At 41.8% G+C, this 19,368-nt stretch overlaps 1 protein-coding gene across 1 annotated transcript in view; it reads left to right on the forward strand.

Annotated features, from left to right (window-relative positions):
- Window positions 1-19,368, forward strand: part of dab2ipa (DAB2 interacting protein a) — a 195,796-nt gene that overhangs the window by 137,603 nt on the left and 38,825 nt on the right. The window contains exons 4-6 of the mRNA XM_062998485.1: window positions 6,274-6,427; window positions 10,042-10,140; window positions 11,126-11,680. Coding sequence (XP_062854555.1) covers window positions 6,274-6,427; window positions 10,042-10,140; window positions 11,126-11,680 — 808 coding nt within the window. The remainder of the gene's footprint in view (window positions 1-6,273; window positions 6,428-10,041; window positions 10,141-11,125; window positions 11,681-19,368) is intronic.

Consider the following 19,368-nt stretch of genomic DNA (forward strand, 5'->3'; position numbering starts at 1 on the left):
GGATGGCCGAGCTGAGATTCGATACGATGTATTCGAAATCCCAGCTCTGGTGTGCTAGCGTATTTTACTGCTGTGCCATCTGAGCAGCCTGGAGCTTTGCTTTTTTAATACTGCATCATTTGCATTGATAGTCTCTAGGTCACAGCCAACTTCTGGCCCTTTAAAAGCTCAGAATTCTGCTACAGCATTTCGTAAGTTAGCTGCTTGAAGAAAGAGGGTTATTAGTTTTAGGGCTGACCATGTGAATAGCTGCAGAGTTTCATAAGCTCTTTTAAGAGCTTAGCCTAATGTTCTCACAGGTTTTCGAATAATTGCTTCTTTATTACTGTGCTGTATAGTTGTCCACTCAAGGCACTTAACTGATCTCATTATGTTCATAGGAATGGCATAGTGTATGTGTTTTTCCTTGTTATGGTAATAGTTGTTATTAGTCTGTGCTTTTTTGCTTTGAGCTGGTGCTTTCCTGACATGCTTGGCAGTCATTTCCGATTCGGAGCGGAGGTCTCGGGGGAGGCCCACTTCCTGTCAGTGAGTGTGGGAAATGTTTGGAGGTGGAGTGCACACTGGAGTGCAGTGGTGCATAAGACAGAGGACCTAAGACACACACTCAGCAGAACCGAGAGCTGCCTGACGTTCCCCCTACATGAGCCTAATTAGGTGCCGACCAGCCCTGCGTCTCACTTGGCTTACAGACCGAGCGTTTGCTGTCACCGTGTTGCTTCTGATAGAAAACGGTTCCACAAAACTATTCTTCAAATAAAATGATAGTAGTTTCTCCAGCCCTGAACAACAAACACAAAAAATGAGAGACGAAAATGCCTGGTGCAGTGTTCACTCTGAAAGCAGGATTTACAAAACATAAAGGGCGTGTTCATGGCACAAGAGGATTGTTCCCCTGGGTTCCCTTGGGTGCTTAGAGGGATCGCTGCACTCCCTACTGTGTCAGTTATGTTTTGGCTTTGCTGTTAAGCCCCATCATCTGAGAGCTCAGGAGAAAATCTAGCAAAATTCTTCTAACATAAGGAACCAATCTCGCAGTAGTAGGTCTGGGTTTCAGTGGGACCATGGCCCATCGCTACATGAGGCAGTAAGTAGCAGAAAGGTGGTATTTATTCATGCTCTGCTTATTCTGGTGGCTGCTGTTTGCCACACTGCAATGCTATGTCAGTGCTTGACTTACGTGTTTTGGCGTTCGAGTGAAGCAGAAGCAGTTTGTGTTGTTTTTTATTGTTTTTGTGTAAGTGCATATATTGTGTTTGGGATTTGTCTCTAGGGGGTCGTGATATTCAGTTTCCAGTTAAATGCAGTTCTTGAATTCAATATTTTAATTTTAATTGCCTAGTCTAGAGTGGGTAGAGCTTTGGGCTATCAATCGGAAGATTGTCTGTGCAAGGCTCTTAACCCTGTCTGCTCCTGTCTGCACTCTGACCCTGCACTCTGACCCCAGCTTCCAAACAAGCTGGAATATGCGAAAAAAAAGAATTTCATTGTACTGTACACATGTATATTTTATCCTGGTCAAGGTCATGGTATCCCTGGCACTGCCATAGCACCACTGCAAGTCATTACATATTCACAAAATCGCTCTTTTACTTTTAAATAGGGGCTTTTGAAAGTAGTCAATCCACCAGCTGCATGTTTTTAATTGGTAAAGAACAACTGAAATATCTAGAATATTGTAGCCTAGAACTGTTCCTGGGTTTACTGCAGATGTGCAGTTGCAACCTCTTCTGTCAGGGTGGTCAGGATGCCTGCATTAGTGGTGGGGTATTCACAGAGCTCATATGGCGCTATGCGGCTCTCTGTAAGACTCCCCCACTGGTAGGTAAAAAGATAAGGATGGCAACTGTGCAAGTAGTGGAAGGCATGTGTGAGCACTCATCACTGCCAGGGTGATGCAAGCGGTGTGAAAATTGCAACAGGGGAATGGGCAATGATTAAATGATTACGGTGCAATATGGGATAAATGATAGCCTCACAGCAAGAAGGTCCTGGGTTCGATCCTCAGGCAGGGCGGTCCGGGTCCTTTTTGTGCGGAGTTTGCATGTTCTCCCCGTGTCTTTGTGGGTTTCGTCCGGGAGGTCCGTTTTCCTCCCACAGTCCAAAAAACATGCAGTCAGGTTAATTGGACACACTGAGTTGCCCTATAGGTGAATGGGTGGGGGTGTGTGTGTGTCTGCCCTGCGATGGTCTGGCGCCTCGTCCAGGGTTACTGTGTGATGGTCTGGCTCCAGCACCCAATGACCCTAATTGGATAAGCTGTTAAGAAAGTGAGTGAGTGAGTTTCATGTAAGTACACATACTATTGCACAGCATATATTATTTTAATGTGGACCGATTATCCTGGTCAGTGCTGTTGACCGACTGCAACCCTGACCAGGATAAAGTGTAGATGAAAAAACAATAAATAATGAATCATTGGTGCCATTATGCTGGCATTAGGCAAAATAATTGGTAACTCATCTTATTTGGAGGTCATATTCCACTATGTAAAAAACCTGGAGTCAGGTTCAGACGCCCTTTCCTTTCCTGTTGTTGTGTCCTTAGCTGCATCTGCTGGGTGTAGCAGAGTAAATCCACTGAAACGCCCACTGAACGTGAGTCATGGTCGATAAGTCAATACCTTCCTGCCAAATGAGTGTTGCGCAGCAGGGAGGGGGATTACGTTATCCCTGTGTGTCCTGGCATTGTTTCATGTTCTCAGCTGCTGAAGTGTGTCTTATACGGTCCGATTCTGCAGGTGATGTCACTTCAGTGGATGTTTGATGGCTGATGTTTGAGCTTTGTGTAGCCTTTGGATTTACCTGGAATTCTGCATGAAATCTTGTGATGCTTAAAATACAAAAAAAGAGTGTCCGTTTGAGACCTGCCACACATTCAAAAAAATGGGACTGTAAAGCATTTACCACTTTGTTTTGTTGCCAAATCTTTTTACAACATTTGAAACACATTGTGTCATTAAGGATGCCAAGTGATGAAGTGTTTCAGGTGTTATTTTGTCCTGTTCTTCCTGCAAACACGTTTTAAGATGTGCAACAGTACAGGGTTGTTGTTGTTGATGCATTTTTCTTTCCAAAATTCCCCACACATTCTGTATTGGGGACAGGTCAGGACTGTCTAATACCTGTATCCTATCTTCTGCAGCCATGCCTTTGTAATGTGCACAGCATGTGGTTTTGCATTGTTTTGTTCACAGATGTATGGACGTCCCTGGAAAAGATGACGTCTTGAAAAGCAGCATATGTTGCTCTAAGATATCAATGTACTTTTCTGCATGAATGCTGCCATCACAGAAGTGTAAATTATTTTTGCCAAGGGCACAGACACAGCCTCATACCATGACAGACCATGGCTGTTGGACTTTCTTTTGTCCTTGGTCTGTAGCACACTGTGTCAATTTCTTCCAAAAAAGATCTGGAATGTTGATTCGTCTGATCACAATGCACATTTCCACTAGGTGATGGTCTATCCTAGATGCCTCCAAGCCCAGAGAACTTGACGTTGCTTCTGGACATGGTTAACATACGGCTTCTTTTTTGCACAGTAAAGTTTTAAGTGGTATTTGTGCATGTAACTCTGTATTGTAGTGCTTGATAAAGGTTTGCCAAAGTAATCCCTCACCCATGTGATTATATCAGCTATTGTTGAGTGGCGGTTCTTGATGCAGTGCCGTCTGAGGGATCGAAGATCACGGGCGTTCAGCTTAAGCTTGAGCCCTTGGCCTTTACGCACTGAAATTCCTACTGATTCCTTGAATTGTTTAATGATATGATGCACTGTAGAGGGAGAAATATGCAAATCCCTTCCAATCTTTCTTTGAGGTTCATTGCTTTTAAACATTTCAATCATTTTCTCATTCATTTGTGGACAAACTGGAGATCCTCTGATCATCTTTGCTCATCAAAGACTCAGCCTTTCCTGGATGCTGCTTTTGTACCAAACCATGATTACAATCACCTGTTTGGAATCACATAATTATTTATTTATTTTACCTCACTACTAGCCCTAACTTGCGTGTGAAAGCAATGAAAGTAGGTTCAAAGTAGGTTGACCAAACAAGACATAAAATATCTCAGGTTCATACTGTCTGCAATGTAATAAATACTGTATTTTCTTTTCATTTATTTTCCTTACTGTCCTAATTTTTTTTAATTTGGGGTTGTACCTTGGGAGTGGGTGTACAGCAGCGATCATACTTAAAGCACAATGCACAATATTAAAGGAGCTGGGAAAAGAAGCCAAGTATAACATAATGACATCAACTACTCTCACTTTTCTTGTAAAAAATAATGTGTTAAAATCATGTGTTTTGAAGTTGTGAAAAGACCTGGCTTTTTCCCATAGATAAAAAGTTGAATTTTTCTAGGTTTTGAGAGAAAAAAACGTACTGCACAGCAACACCAAAATATTATTTTAATTAAACCATTGTGGAGGGGAATTTATTATTCAGGGCTAATTTGCTGCATCAGGGCCAGGGCCAGCTTTTAGTCTTTTTAATGGAACAATGCATTCCAAATTGTATTCAGTTTAGGTTAACAGTCCATCACTTCAAGATTAATAGATGGATTAACTAAACAAATCAAGCAAATTTATGACAAGGGGGTTAAAATGGTGTTTTGGAACAGCTAGGACAAACCTGATACCTAGATGAAATCTTTTTCAAAAAAGGTTGTTTTGACAAGAAAGCATAGAATGATCTACAATTTCTACTTACTGCTGTGTAAGTTTGGGGAACATAAAATAGCTTTTACCGTTTTTAAGTACAGTACAAGGTCTCACAAACTGTTTCCACACTGTTCATGATTAATCAATATGTTCTACAAGTACATAAAAGTACTTTAAGTTTCTTTAAGCAGAATGTATCTATTATTGTGAATATACACCGATCAGCCATAACATTAAAAGCTCCACTTACCATACAGGAGCACTTTGTAGCTCTACAATTACTGACTGTAGTCCATCTGTTTCTCTACATACCCTTTTAGCCTGCTTGCACCCTGTTCTTCAATGGTCAGGACCCCCACAGGATCACCACAGAGCAGGTATTATTTAGATGGTGGATCATTCTCGACACTTCAGTGACAATGACATGGTGATGGTGTGTTAGTGTGTGTTGTGCTAGTATGAGTGGATCAGACACAGCAGCGCTGCTGGAGTTTTTAAATACTGTGTCCACTCACTGTGTAAAATGGACAGTGAGCGTAGAAACAAGGAGGTGGTTTTAATGTTATGGCTGATCAGTGTATGAAGACCAGACCACTTTTATGAGATTCTTATGTGGAAGTTTGTAAATCCAATAGGTTTACAGACTTCTTTGCATGTTTATTTCAGATGCCATTAAAGAAACAATCAGTGTAGATACTGGTTGCAGAGCTATTTCACTTTAGGCTTGTGCATTTCTTCAGCATCAGCAACTATTCCTGTTTTTGTGCAAGGGAGAACAAGTCTGAGCTACTATGAGATTTTTAGAGGGGGTTGTCGTGATGATATTAATATTAATTAATAATATTTTTTTTTATTATTTCACCTGCATTTTATGAGTTGTTTGTGAACCACTTGACTGCAAGAGGAAATTTGCTGTTGTCAGTGTTATGTTTTACTATTAAATGATACATTAAACATGAGCACTATAATTACAATAATATCATGTCTCTCTACAGGCTTTAATAAAAAGTGGTTTTATTGAATCTAATCAATAATGTTGGCAGGGGGTTGGGAGGTTCTCTTGGCTGTCTGGGCTGTTTTTATGACAAATAATGTAGAATAGCTTTATCATATTTTGCTGATGTATTAATTTCCCACCTTTGCTTTAGTTAAATGTAAACATCAGCAATTTTAGAGCCAGTTTGCTGGAGCTTGGTGAAGAAAAAACACAGATGCACGTATGTTAGTACCGAATAGGTTGCTTTAATACAGGCAGTTTGGTTTTGTCCAGATTTTTGTGCCCTATACTGTCAATACAGCATAGCACCAGGGTCCTTGGGACCTGGGTGGCATAAGAATGCTTATGTTGGTCACTGGCCATGAGGAAAACTGACACCAAACATGCAGGGCTTTCTGTACCTCTTGATGTAGATAAGTAAGTATGGCATAGATCCCTCCCCCTTGCCACCCCCCTTTCCAAGATGCATTTCTATCTTGCACACACATACTGCTCTGTTTGTAAAAGGGTTTATAGATTTGTGTGCAATTTTCCAGTTATTTTTTAACTGACCCTAAAATATCTCAAAATTGTAAATAATTCTGACAGTCCTCATCTTTGCCCTTTTTTAGATCCCATCTGATGCCGAGACTGAAGGAGTCACGGTCTCACGAGTCGTTGCTCAGTCCCAGCAGTGCGGTGGAAGCTCTGGATCTCAGAATGGAGGAGGAGGTGCTTATCAAACCAGTACACAGCAGCATCCTGGGACAGGACTTCTGCTTTGAGGTCAGTTTTACCATTGCTTTATAAGGCATTTTTGTTTAGAAATTTAAAGTCGCTTGACCTGCATGAGCTAGTGTGTATTTTCAGGTAAAACATTATGTAAATAGGATGTAACAGTAAATCATTCACAATGAGAAGATTTCTAATAGAACATGTAAAATGTAAAATCATTATCCAGTGCTTAACATTTACATGCATGCTCATCACTGAGTTGTAAACACATAGGCTTTTCTTAGTGTAGTGACTACTAATTCATATACAGCTTGAAGGAAATAAACTTCCACGCCACCAGCACTGACCAGCCATGTTCCTTTGTTGTTTTACACAAAAATAGACATAGCTAGATAGACAGACAGACAGAAAGATAGACAGGCAGACATAGACAGACAGACAAGACAAATAACAAAATATAAAAGTATAAAAATAAGCTCTTATAGTTTTGTTCAGCAAAATAGATTAATTCTAGGAAGAATTATTGGAATAAACCAAAACAATTGAATCTACAAAAATGCATTTATACAAACTAAAAGAAACTATGAAAAATTAGAAGCTTAGCACTAAAAAAGAACAGAAAAGGTAGAATGATTTTGTCATATATACAGTGTATCACAAAAGTGAGTACACCCCTCACATTTCTGCAGATATTTAAGTATATCTTTTCATGGGACAACACTGACAAAATGACACTTTGACACAATGAAAAGTAGTCTGTGTGCAGCTTATATAACAGTGTAAATTTATTCTTCCCTCAAAATAACTCAATATACAGCCATTAATGTCTAAACCACCGGCAACAAAAGTGAGTACACCCCTTAGTGAAAGTTCCTGAAGTGTCAATATTTTGTGTGGCCACCATTATTTCCCAGAACTGCCTTAACTCTCCTGGGCATGGAGTTTACCAGAGCTTCACAGGTTGCCACTGGAATGCTTTTCCACTCCTCCATGATGACATCACGGAGCTGGCGGATATTCGAGACTTTGCGCTCCTCCACCTTCCGCTTGAGGATGCCCCAAAGATGTTCTATTGGGTTTAGGTCTGGAGACATGCTTGGCCAGTCCATCACCTTTACCCTCAGCCTCTTCAATAAAGCAGTGGTCGTCTTAGAGGTGTGTTTGGGGTCATTATCATGCTGGAACACTGCCCTGCGACCCAGTTTCCGGAGGGAGGGGATCATGCTCTGCTTCAGTATTTCACAGTACATATTGGAGTTCATGTGTCCCTCAATGAAATGTAACTCCCCAACACCTGCTGCACTCATGCAGCCCCAGACCATGGCATTCCCACCACCATGCTTGACTGTAGGCATGACACACTTATCTTTGTACTCCTCACCTGATTGCCGCCACACATGCTTGAGACCATCTGAACCAAACAAATTAATCTTGGTCTCATCAGACCATAGGACATGGTTCCAGTAATCCATGTCCTTTGTTGACATGTCTTCAGCAAACTGTTTGAGGGCTTTCTTGTGTAGAGACTTCAGAAGAGGCTTCCTTCTGGGGTGACAGCCATGCAGACCAATTTGATGTAGTGTGCGGCGTATGGTCTGAGCACTGACAGGCTGACCCCCCACCTTTTCAATCTCTGCAGCAATGCTGACAGCACTCCTGCGCCTATCTTTCAAAGACAGCAGTTGGATGTGACGCTGAGCACGTGCACTCAGCTTCTTTGGACGACCAACGCGAGGTCTGTTCTGAGTGGACCCTGCTCTTTTAAAACGCTGGATGATCTTGGCCACTGTGCTGCAGCTCAGTTTCAGGGTGTTGGCAATCTTCTTGTAGCCTTGGCCATCTTCATGTAGCGCAACAATTCGTCTTTTAAGATCCTCAGAGAGTTCTTTGCCATGAGGTGCCATGTTGGAACTTTCAGTGACCAGTATGAGAGAGTGTGAGAGCTGAACTACTAAATTGAACACACCTGCTCCCTATGCACACCTGAGACCTAGTAACACTAACAAATCACATGACATTTTGGAGGGAAAATGACAAGCAGTGCTCAATTCGGACATTTAGGGGTGTAGTCTCTTAGGGGTGTACTCACTTTTGTTGCCGGTGGTTTAGACATTAATGGCTGTATATTGAGTTATTTTGAGGGAAGAATAAATTTACACTGTTATATAAGCTGCACACAGACTACTTTTCATTGTGTCAAAGTGTCATTTTGTCAGTGTTGTCCCATGAAAAGATATACTTAAATATCTGCAGAAATGTGAGGGGTGTACTCACTTCTGTGATACACTGTACATATACAGTACAACGGAATTCTTTCTTCCTGTATCCTAGCTTGTTTTGGAAGCTGGGGTCAGAGCGCAGGGTCAGCCATTGTACATCGCCTATGGAGCAGAGAGGGTTAAGGATCTTTCTCAAGGACCCAACAGTGGCTGCATGGTAGAGCTAGGTTTCGAACTCTCAACCTTTTAGTTGATAGCCCAAATCCCTACCCACTAGGCTACCACTGTCCCATTTGTCTGTAATCTGCAGTCTGTATTTATGCATATATGCATAAACAAGGGCAGTTGTAGCTTAGCGGTTAAGGTATTGGACTAGTAATCAAAGCGTTGCCAATTCAAGCCCCACCACTACCAGGTTGCCACTGTTGGGTCCTTGAGCTAGGCCCTTAATCCTCAATTGCTTAGACAATATACTGTCACAGTACTGTAAGTCGCTTTGGATAAAAGCATCCGCTAAATGCTGAAAATGAATATGTAAATGTAAATGTATGCAAGACCAGACCTAAATAAGATCAGACCTAAACCTAAAAACAGACCAGAAAACTAAAACTGGAACCAAAAAATAAAAAAACCTTCAAAAATTGCTTAATTAACATGAACACAATTTGGATAATTAACAATGTAGCGCTATAACAGTTTGGCACTGTAGACACACAGTGTGTGTGCTTGACTGACCTGCCTGCAGTCCAGATCTGTCTCCTATGTATGGTGCATCATGAAGTGAAAAAATAGACAATTCAGGCTGTTATGCAGCCTAAATCAATATAGAATGATTAAAAATTTCACATTTACAATTAGTGTCCTTAGTTCTCAAACAAATAATCTTAAATCTACATCTTAAACAGTGTAAATAATAGAAAAGGTGATATAACACGGTGCTAAACATGCCTCTGTCTCAGGAGAGTAAGTTGCAGGAATCAGATTCTAAATTTGTTTATATTTACAGATTACAATTAAGTGTAAACAATGTAAATTTTGTCAGTTAAAAAGGTTTAAAAGAATGAACTTAGTTTTTCTTGCTCTGATCTCCTGCTGCCAATCAATAGTACTATTGTCTTCACAGATACATTTTCCACTGATAATTAGAAAAGAATGTTAGCTGAATTTAATCTCTCTTCCTCTCTCTCTCTCTTTGATTTCATTATATAAATGCATTTGATAGGAGTGGGCTCTGTATATTTAGGATATTGGATCGCACCATTCTCTGGCCAGTGGTTATTACTACCCACTCGAGGGAAGCTCTTCACTGGATGAGAGCTGAACGTACAAAAAAAAAATTGTGGAATTAAGCACTCACCTGCATTTGCTGAGACTAATGCCCATTTACTCACTTCCCCTGCTCTCTCCCATTTCTCCATTAGCATTGTGTGTTCTGTGTAATTGCAGGTAACTACATCAACAGGAAGCAAATGCTTCTCCTGTCGTTCAGCTGCGGAGAGGGAGAAATGGATGGAGAACCTGAGGCGAGCTGTGCATCCCAACAAGGTACAGCAGACACTTCAAATGTTATGTTTCTTACTGCAAATGACATACAGTTTATTTATATTTACATACAGTCATCCCTTCCTTTATGTCTGAACTTATATAGGTATAAGACAGACAGACAGACACAGACATACAGGCAGACAGATAGATAGATAGATAGATAGATAGATAGATAGATAGATAGATAGATAGATAGATAGATAGATAGATAGATAGATAGATATACGGACAGAAAGACACAGACAGACAAAGACAGACAGACAGGCAGACAGATAGAAAGACAGATATAGGGACAGACAGACAAAGACAGACACATAGATAGTCAGACACAGACAAATGGACCAATAGATGGACAGACAGACAGACAGATAGATAGACAGACAAACGGACTGATAGATAGATAGATAGATAGATAGATAGATAGATAGATAGATAGATAGATAGATAGATAGATAGATAGATAGATAGATAGACAGACAAAGATAGACACAGATAGACAGACATATAGATAGATTGATAGTCAGATAGAAAGATAGATAAACAGACAGACAGATAGATAAATAGACAGAAGGATAGATATATGGACAGACACAGACAGACAGATAGACAGACTCAAACAGACAGATAGATAAATAGATAGACGGACACAGACAGACAGACAGACAGACAGACAGATAGATAGACAAACGGATGGATGGATGGATGGATAGATAGATAGATAGATAGATAGATAGATAGATAGATAGATAGATAGATAGATAGATAGATAGATAGATAGATAGATAGATAGATAGATAGATAGATAGACAGACAGATATATAGATTAAATGCTGCCCTAATAAGACATCTACAATTAAAGAAGCTTAATATCAAGCAAGTCTTAGCTTACTTTATTTAGGGTAGTGAAGCTCATATGTACTAATTTCTCATTTTGCATTAATTCATATTCCTATTAATTTCCTTTTTGTCTCTTTGATCTACCCAGGACAACAGTCGGCGGGTGGAGAACATGTTAAAATGTTGGATTATCGAAGCCAAGGACTTACCCGCAAAGAAAAAGTACTTTTGCGAACTGTGTCTGGATGACGCACTTTATGCGCGGACTACCTGCAAGCTTAAAACAGACAATGTTTTCTGGGGTGAGCACTTTGAGTTCAACAACCTGCCGGCGGTCAAAAGCATCACCGTGCATCTATACAAAGAGACGGATAAGAAGAAGAAAAAGGAGAAGAACAATTATATAGGCTTGGTGAACATCCCTATAGCAGCCGTAACAGGCCGACAGTTTGTGGAGAAGTGGTACACGGTGAGCACCCCGAACCCCAGCAAGGGCAAGACGCCCGGGCCCATGGTGCGCATGAAGTGCAGATACCAGAGCATGAGCATCCTCCCTATGGAGCTGTATAAGGAGTTTGCAGAGTACATCACTAACAACTACATGCTAATGTGCTCTGTGCTAGAGCCAGCGATCAGCGTCAAGGGCAAGGAGGAGATGGCCTGTGCACTCGTACACATCCTCCAGAGCACCGGCAAGGCCAAGGTAAGAACATCTCAAGTATTGGATTTAAGTGTCACCTATTGTTTGATAAATTACTTTCTGAAAGTAGTGATAGGCAGAGCTAGTCAAGTACTTGATATTGAGCTGCGTTTGTAAAATCTAGAGGTGGGAATTATGGGCACCTTGTGATTTGATGTGCTTGCAGTTTGAGGTGCCAGGTTGGATAAAAATGCATCATGATTGCATACATAATTAATGTTCTTGCTTTTAATTTAAATGTGCTGGTATGTTTGGCTAGTTTTAAATGCATTTTGTTTTACCACCAAATTGATTTGTTGCCAAATATTGCACTTTATGGCCAAAAAATTAAGGATGCCTAAGTATGACCTTGTTAAACATCCATGTAATAACTATGGGCATTAATTCGTTCATTCATTGTCTGTTTTACCACCATTTTATCTTGGTCAGGGTTGCGGTGGGTGCAATTCACTGGGCGAAAGGTTGGAAATAGGGCTGTGTGATATGACTAAAAAAGTCATATCTCGATATGCTTTTGAGAAGTTGCGATATACGATACGATATAATGTAAACTCAAAGTATGAGTACAATGGCAGGCCAATGCCCATATTTTAGCTTATATTGTTTATGTTATCTTAAAAACACAAAATACTGTAGTTTTGATACATTCTGACAGAATTACAGTGTTGTGTATATTTTGTATTATTACAAGGCTGTGTTTATATTAATATTGACAATATTAATATTATATCTATATTATATATACATATTGCAAATATTAATAAAACCAGCAGAATCTCACTATCACATTTATGCTGTCCATTTTACTTAAGCATAAAAAAATCACAATATTTGATAATGCTTTGCTATCATTGCAAAAAATAAGTATGGTAAACAGCAGAACCGCAATCCAGATCAACCACTAAACTGTCACTTATACATCAACCAATGAAGAGAGAAAGTGAAATTCCACCCAAAATCTGAATTTGGACGCTCTGATTGGTTTACACAGCAGTTTATCAAGACCTCACCTCGGAATCTCTTTAACAAATGAACTGATTCATGAAGTTGTTTACACATGACACCATAATAAAATAGAGTGAGCAAAATGAATGAATCTTTACCATAGATAAGAGCACAGCTCCCTGATTCGATTCCAATGAATTATTCGTTTGAAAAGAGTCGTTTCTGACTCGTTGACTCAGTGATTCAGTTTGCGTGTGTGAGCGTGCACGCGCCCACTCGCTCATACGTGAAGGAAAGCGTTCCATGCAGCGCTTTTGTGCTCTGTTTTAAATGTTCTCAAATGGTAACCTGTGTATCCTAGACATACTCAATATATCGAATATGGTCATTTTCAACATCGACCAGCCCTAGTTGGAAACACCCTGGACAGGTCGCCACTCCATCACAGGGCACACACACACACGACCCAAAGGAAACCCACACAAACATGGGAAGAACATGCAAACTCCACACAGAAAGGAATCGAACAGGGACCTTCTTGCTGTGAGACGACAGTGCTACCCACCAAGCCACCCATGGGCATTAATATAAAATTATAATACTGTAGCTATAGTAACCCTCCACACTTCTGAAAAGGTTTTCCACAACATATTTGAGTGCAGTAGTGTGGTCATACACCGTTGAATGAGAAGGTCTTGCTTGCAATAAATGTTCCACTTCATCCCAAAGGGTGTGTATAGGGTTGAGGTCAGGGCTCCATGCAGTGGAAGTTCCTTCACACCAAACTTATCAAACCATTTCAGGCCTCACATTGTACATGGAGGCACATCAGTTATTCCCTTTCCTTCCGTTCTTTTTTCCTTCCTTTTTTCTTTCTTTCTTTCTTTTTTATATATTTAAGCAATCAGTGTCAGTATTTCCAGGTATTGTAATGGGAAATGCCACTAAATACATTTAGTATTCCGGCATGCATAATGTTGTCCAGTGTTATTAATCACTGTGGATGTCTTGTTGATTAGCTTGCAGCTGGCAGACTAAGTGCGACATAGCAGCAAAGGTCCAGTGCCTTTGATAATCACCTCTGCTGGCTGCTCAGGTGGTGCAGTGATAAAACACACACTAAAACACCACGTATCAAGTCTTAGCTCTGCCTGCCGTCTGGGCTGAGCAGCCACATGAACAAACGATTGTTGTTCATATTGTGGTGGGATGTTAAGCCGGATAGGGACTCTCTCATAACTAATGCAACCATGACCTCTGATTGATGTCGAGACAAGGAAAGAGTGCACTGATCAGGGTGTGTTTCTTCGTACACAGTGCTGATCCGCATATGCACTCATCAAGTGTAGGTGACAAGATGCATACGGCTGCTTCCCACATGTCGGAGGGGGCGTGGGTTAGCTTCGTTTTCCTCAATCAGAGCCGGGGTCGGCATTAGTGGAGAGGAACCATGAGGCCATTGGGCAATTGGACGTGCTCATGTCGGGAGAAAAAGGGAGGGAAAAAAAAAAATTATATATATATATATATATACAGTGTATCACAAAAGTGAGTACACCCCTCACATTTCTGCAGATATTTAAGTATATCTTTTCATGGGACAACACTGACAAAATGACACTTTGACACAATGAAAAGTAGTCTGTGTGCAGCTTATATAACAGTGTAAATTTATTCTTCCCTCAAAATAACTCAATATACAGCCATTAATGTCTAAACCACCGGCAACAAAAGTGAGTACACCCCTTAGTGAAAGTTCCTGAAGTGTCAATATTTTGTGTGGCCACCATTATTCCCCAGAACTGCCTTAACTCTCCTGGGCATGGAGTTTACCAGAGCTTCACAGGTTGCCACTGGAATGCTTTTCCACTCCTCCATGACGACATCACGGAGCTGGCGGATATTCGAGACTTTGCACTCCTCCACCTTCCGCTTGAGGATGCCCCAAAGATGTTCTATTGGGTTTAGGTCTGGAGACATGCTTGGCCAGTCCATCACCTTTACCCTCAGCCTCTTCAATAAAGCAGTGGTCGTCTTAGAGGTGTGTTTGGGGTCATTATCATGCTGGAACACTGCCCTGCGACCCAGTTTCCGGAGGGAGGGGATCATGCTCTGCTTCAGTATTTCACAGTACATATTGGAGTTCATGTGTCCCTCAATGAAATGTAACTCCACAACACCTGCTGCACCCATGCAGCCCCAGACCATGGCATTCCCACCACCATGCTTGACTGTAGGCATGACACACTTATCTTTGTACTCCTCACCTGATTGCCGCCACACATGCTTGAGACCATCTGAACCAAACAAATTAATCTTGGTCTCATCAGACCATAGGACATGGTTCCAGTAATCCATGTCCTTTGTTGACATGTCTTCAGCAAACTGTTTGCGGGCTTTCTTGTGTAGAGACTTCAGAAGAGGCTTCCTTCTGGGGTGACAGCCATGCAGACCAATTTGATGTAGTGTGCGGCGTATGGTCTGAGCACTGACAGGCTGACCCCCCACCTTTTCAATCTCTGCAGCAATGCTGACAGCACTCCTGCGCCTATCTTTCAAAGACAGCAGTTGGATGTGACGCTGAGCACGTGCACTCAGCTTCTTTGGACGACAAACGCGAGGTCTGTTTTGAGTGGACCCTGCTCTTTTAAAACGCTGGATGATCTTGGCCACTGTGCTGCAGCTCAGTTTCAGGGTGTTGGCAATCTTCTTGTAGCCTTGGCCATCTTCATGTAGCGCAACAATTCGTCTTTTAAGATCCTCAGCGAGTTCTTTGCCATGAGGTGCCATGTTGGAACTTTCAGTGACCAGTATGAGAGAGTGTGAGAGCTGTACTACTAAATTGAACACACCTGCTCCCTATGCACACCTGAGACCTAGTAACACTAACAAATCACATGACATTTTGGAGGGAAAATGACAAGCAGTGCTCAATTTGGACATTTAGGGGTGTAGTCTCTTAGGGGTGTACTCACTTTTGTTGCCGGTGGTTTAGACATTAATGGCTGTATATTGAGTTATTTTGAGAGAAGAATAAATTTACACTGTTATATAAGCTGCACACAGACTACTTTTCATTGTGTCAAAGTGTCATTTTGTCAGTGTTGTCCCATGAAAATATATACTTAAATATCTGCAGAAATGTGAGGGGTGTACTCACTTTTGTGATACACTGTGTATCACAAAAGTGAGTACACCCCTCACATTTCTGCAGATATTTAAGTATATCTTTTCATGGGACAACACTGACAAAATGACACTTTGACACAATGAAAAGTAGTCTGTGTGCAGCTTATATAACAGTGTAAATTTATTCTTCCCTCAAAATAACTCAATATACAGCCATTAATGTCTAAACCACTGGCAACAAAAGTGAGTACACCCCTTAGTGAAAGTTCCTGAAGTGTCAATATTTTGTGTGGCCACCATTATTTCCCAGAACTGCCTTAACTCTCCTGGGCATGGAGTTTACCAGAGCTTCACAGGTTGCCACTGGAATGCTTTTCCACTCCTCCATGACGACATCACGGAGCTGGCGGATATTCGAGACTTTGCGCTCCTCCACCTTCCGCTTGAGGATGCCCCAAAGATGTTCTTTTGGGTTTAGGTCTGGAGACATGCTTGGCCAGTCCATCACCTTTACGCTCAGCCTCTTCAATAAAGCAGTGGTTGTCTTAGAGGTGTGTTTGGGGTCATTATCATGCTGGAACACTGCCCTGCGACCCAGTTTCCGGAGGGAGGGGATCATGCTCTGCTTCAGTATTTCACAGTACATATTGGAGTTCATGTGTCCCTCAATGAAATGTAACTCCCCAACACCTGCTGCACTCATGCAGCCCCAGACCATGGCATTCCCACCACCATGCTTGACTGTAGGCATGACACACTTATCTTTGTACTCCTCACCTGATTGCCGCCACACATGCTTGAGACCATCTGAACCAAACAAATTAATCTTGGTCTCATCAGACCATAGGACATGGTTCCAGTAATTCATGTCCTTTGTTGACATGTCTTCAGCAAACTGTTTGCGGGCTTTCTTGTGTAGAGACTTCAGAAGAGGCTTCCTTCTGGGGTGACAGCCATGCAGACCAATTTGATGTAGTGTGCGGCGTATGGTCTGAGCACTGACAGGCTGACCCCCCACCTTTTCAATCTCTGCAGCAATGCTGACAGCACTCCTGCGCCTATCTTTCAAAGACAGCAGTTGGATGTGACGCTGAGCACGTGCACTCAGCTTCTTTGGACGAATAATGCGAGGTCTGTTCTGAGTGGACCCTGCTCTTTTAAAACGCTGGATGATCTTGGCCACTGTGCTGCAGCTCAGTTTCAGGGTGTTGGCAATCTTCTTGTAGCCTTGGCCATCTTCAGGTAGCGCAACAATTCGTCTTTTAAGATCCTCAGAGAGTTCTTTGCCATGAGGTGCCATGTTGGAACTTTCAGTGACCAGTATGAGAGAGTGTGAGAGCTGTACTACTAAATTGAACACACCTGCTCCCTATGCACACCTGAGACCTAGTAACACTAACAAATCACATGACATTTTGGAAGGAAAATGACAAGCAGTGCTCAATTTGGACATTTAGGGGTGTAGTCTCTTAGGGGTGTACTCACTTTTGTTGCCGGTGGTTTAGACATTAATGGCTGTATATTGAGTTATTTTGAGGGAAGAATAAATTTACACTGTTATATAAGCTGCACACAGAGTACTTTTCATTGTGTCAAAGTGTCATTTTGTCAGTGTTGTCCCATGAAAAGATATACTTAAATATCTGCAGAAATGTGAGGGGTGTACTCACTTTTGTGATACACTGTATATATATATACAGTGTATCACGAAAGTGAGTACACCCCTCACATTTCTGCAAATATTTCATTATATCTTTTCATGGGACAACACTATAGACATGAAACTTGGATATAACTAAGAGTAGTCAGTGTACAACTTGTATAGCAGTGTAGATTTACTGTCTTCTGAAAATAACTCAACACACAGCCATTAATGTCTAAATAGCTGGCAACATAAGTGAGTACACCCCACAGTGAACATGTCCAAATTGTGCCTAAAGTGTCAATATTTTGTGTGACCACCATTATTATCACTGCCTTAACCCTCCTGGGCATGGAATTCACCAGAGCTGCACAGGTTGCTACTGGAATCCTCTTCCACTCCTCCGTGATGACATCACGGAGCTGGTGGATGTTAGACACCTTAAACTCCTCCACCTTCCACTTGAGGATGCGCCACAGGTGCTCAATTGGGTTTAGTCCATCACCTTTACCTTCAGCTTCCTCAGCAAGGCAGTTGTCATCTTGGAGGTTGTGTTTGGGGTCGTTATCCTGTTGGAAAACTGCCATGAGGCCCAGTTTTCGAAGGGAGGGGATCATGCTCTGTTTCAGAATGTCACAGTACATGTTGGAATTCATGTTTCCCTCAATGAACCGCAGCTCCCCAGTGCCAGCAACACTCATGCAGCCCAAGACCATGATGCTACCACCACCATGCTTGACTGTAGGCAAGATACAGTTGTCTTGGTACTTCTCACCAGGGCGCCGCCACACATGCTGGACACCATCTGAGCCAAACAAGTTTATCTTGGTCTCGTCAGACCACAGGGCATTCCAGTAATCCATGTTCTTGGACTGCTTGTCTTCAGCAAACTGTTTGCTGGCTTTCTTGTGCGTCAGCTTCCTTCTGAAATGACGACCATGCAGACCGAGTTGATGCAGTGTGCGGCGTATGGTCTGAGCACTGACAGGCTGACCTCCCACGTCTTCAACCTCTGCAGCAATGCTGGCAGCACTCATGTGTCTATTTTTTAAAGCCAACCTCTGGATATGACGCCGAACACGTGGACTCAACTTCTTTGGTCGACCCTGGCGAAGCCTGTTCCGAGTGGAACCTGTCCTGGAAAACCGCTGTATGACCTTGGCCACCATGCTGTAGCTCAGTTTCAGGGTGTTAGCAATCTTCTTATAGCCCAGGCCATCTTTGTGGAGAGCAACAATTCTATTTCTCACATCCTCAGAGAGTTCTTTGCCATGAGGTGCCATGTTGAATATCCAGTGGCCAGTATGAGAGAATTGTACCCAAAACACCAAATTTAACAGCCCTGCTCCCCATTTACACCTGGGACCTTGACACATGACACCAGGGAGGGACAACGACACATTTGGGCACAATTTGGACATGTTCACTGTGGGGTGTACTCACTTATGTTGCCAGCTATTTAGACATTAATGGCTGTGTGTTGAGTTATTTTCAGAAGACAGTAAATCTACACTGCTATACAAGCTGTACACTGACTACTCTAAGTTATATCCAAGTTTCATGTCTATAGTGTTGTCCCATGAAAAGATATAATGAAATATTTGCAGAAATGTGAGGGGTGTACTCACTTTCGTGATACACTGTATATATACAGTATATATACTGTATATACAGTGTATCACAAAAGTGAGTACACCCCTCACATTTCTGCAAATATTTCATTATATCTTTTCATGGGACAACACTATAGACATGAAACTTGGATATAACTTAGAGTAGTCAGTGTACAGCTTGTATAGCAGTGTAGATTTACTGTCTTCTGAAAATAACTCAACACACAGCCATTAATGTCTAAATAGCTGGCAACATAAGTGAGTACACCCCACAGTGAACATGTCCAAATTGTGCCCAAATGTGTCGTTGTCCCTCCCTGGTGTCATGTGTCAAGGTCCCAGGTGTAAATGGGGAGCAGGGC

Source organism: Trichomycterus rosablanca, chromosome 7, assembly GCF_030014385.1.
Source record: "Trichomycterus rosablanca isolate fTriRos1 chromosome 7, fTriRos1.hap1, whole genome shotgun sequence".
NCBI lineage: Eukaryota > Metazoa > Chordata > Actinopteri > Siluriformes > Trichomycteridae > Trichomycterus > Trichomycterus rosablanca.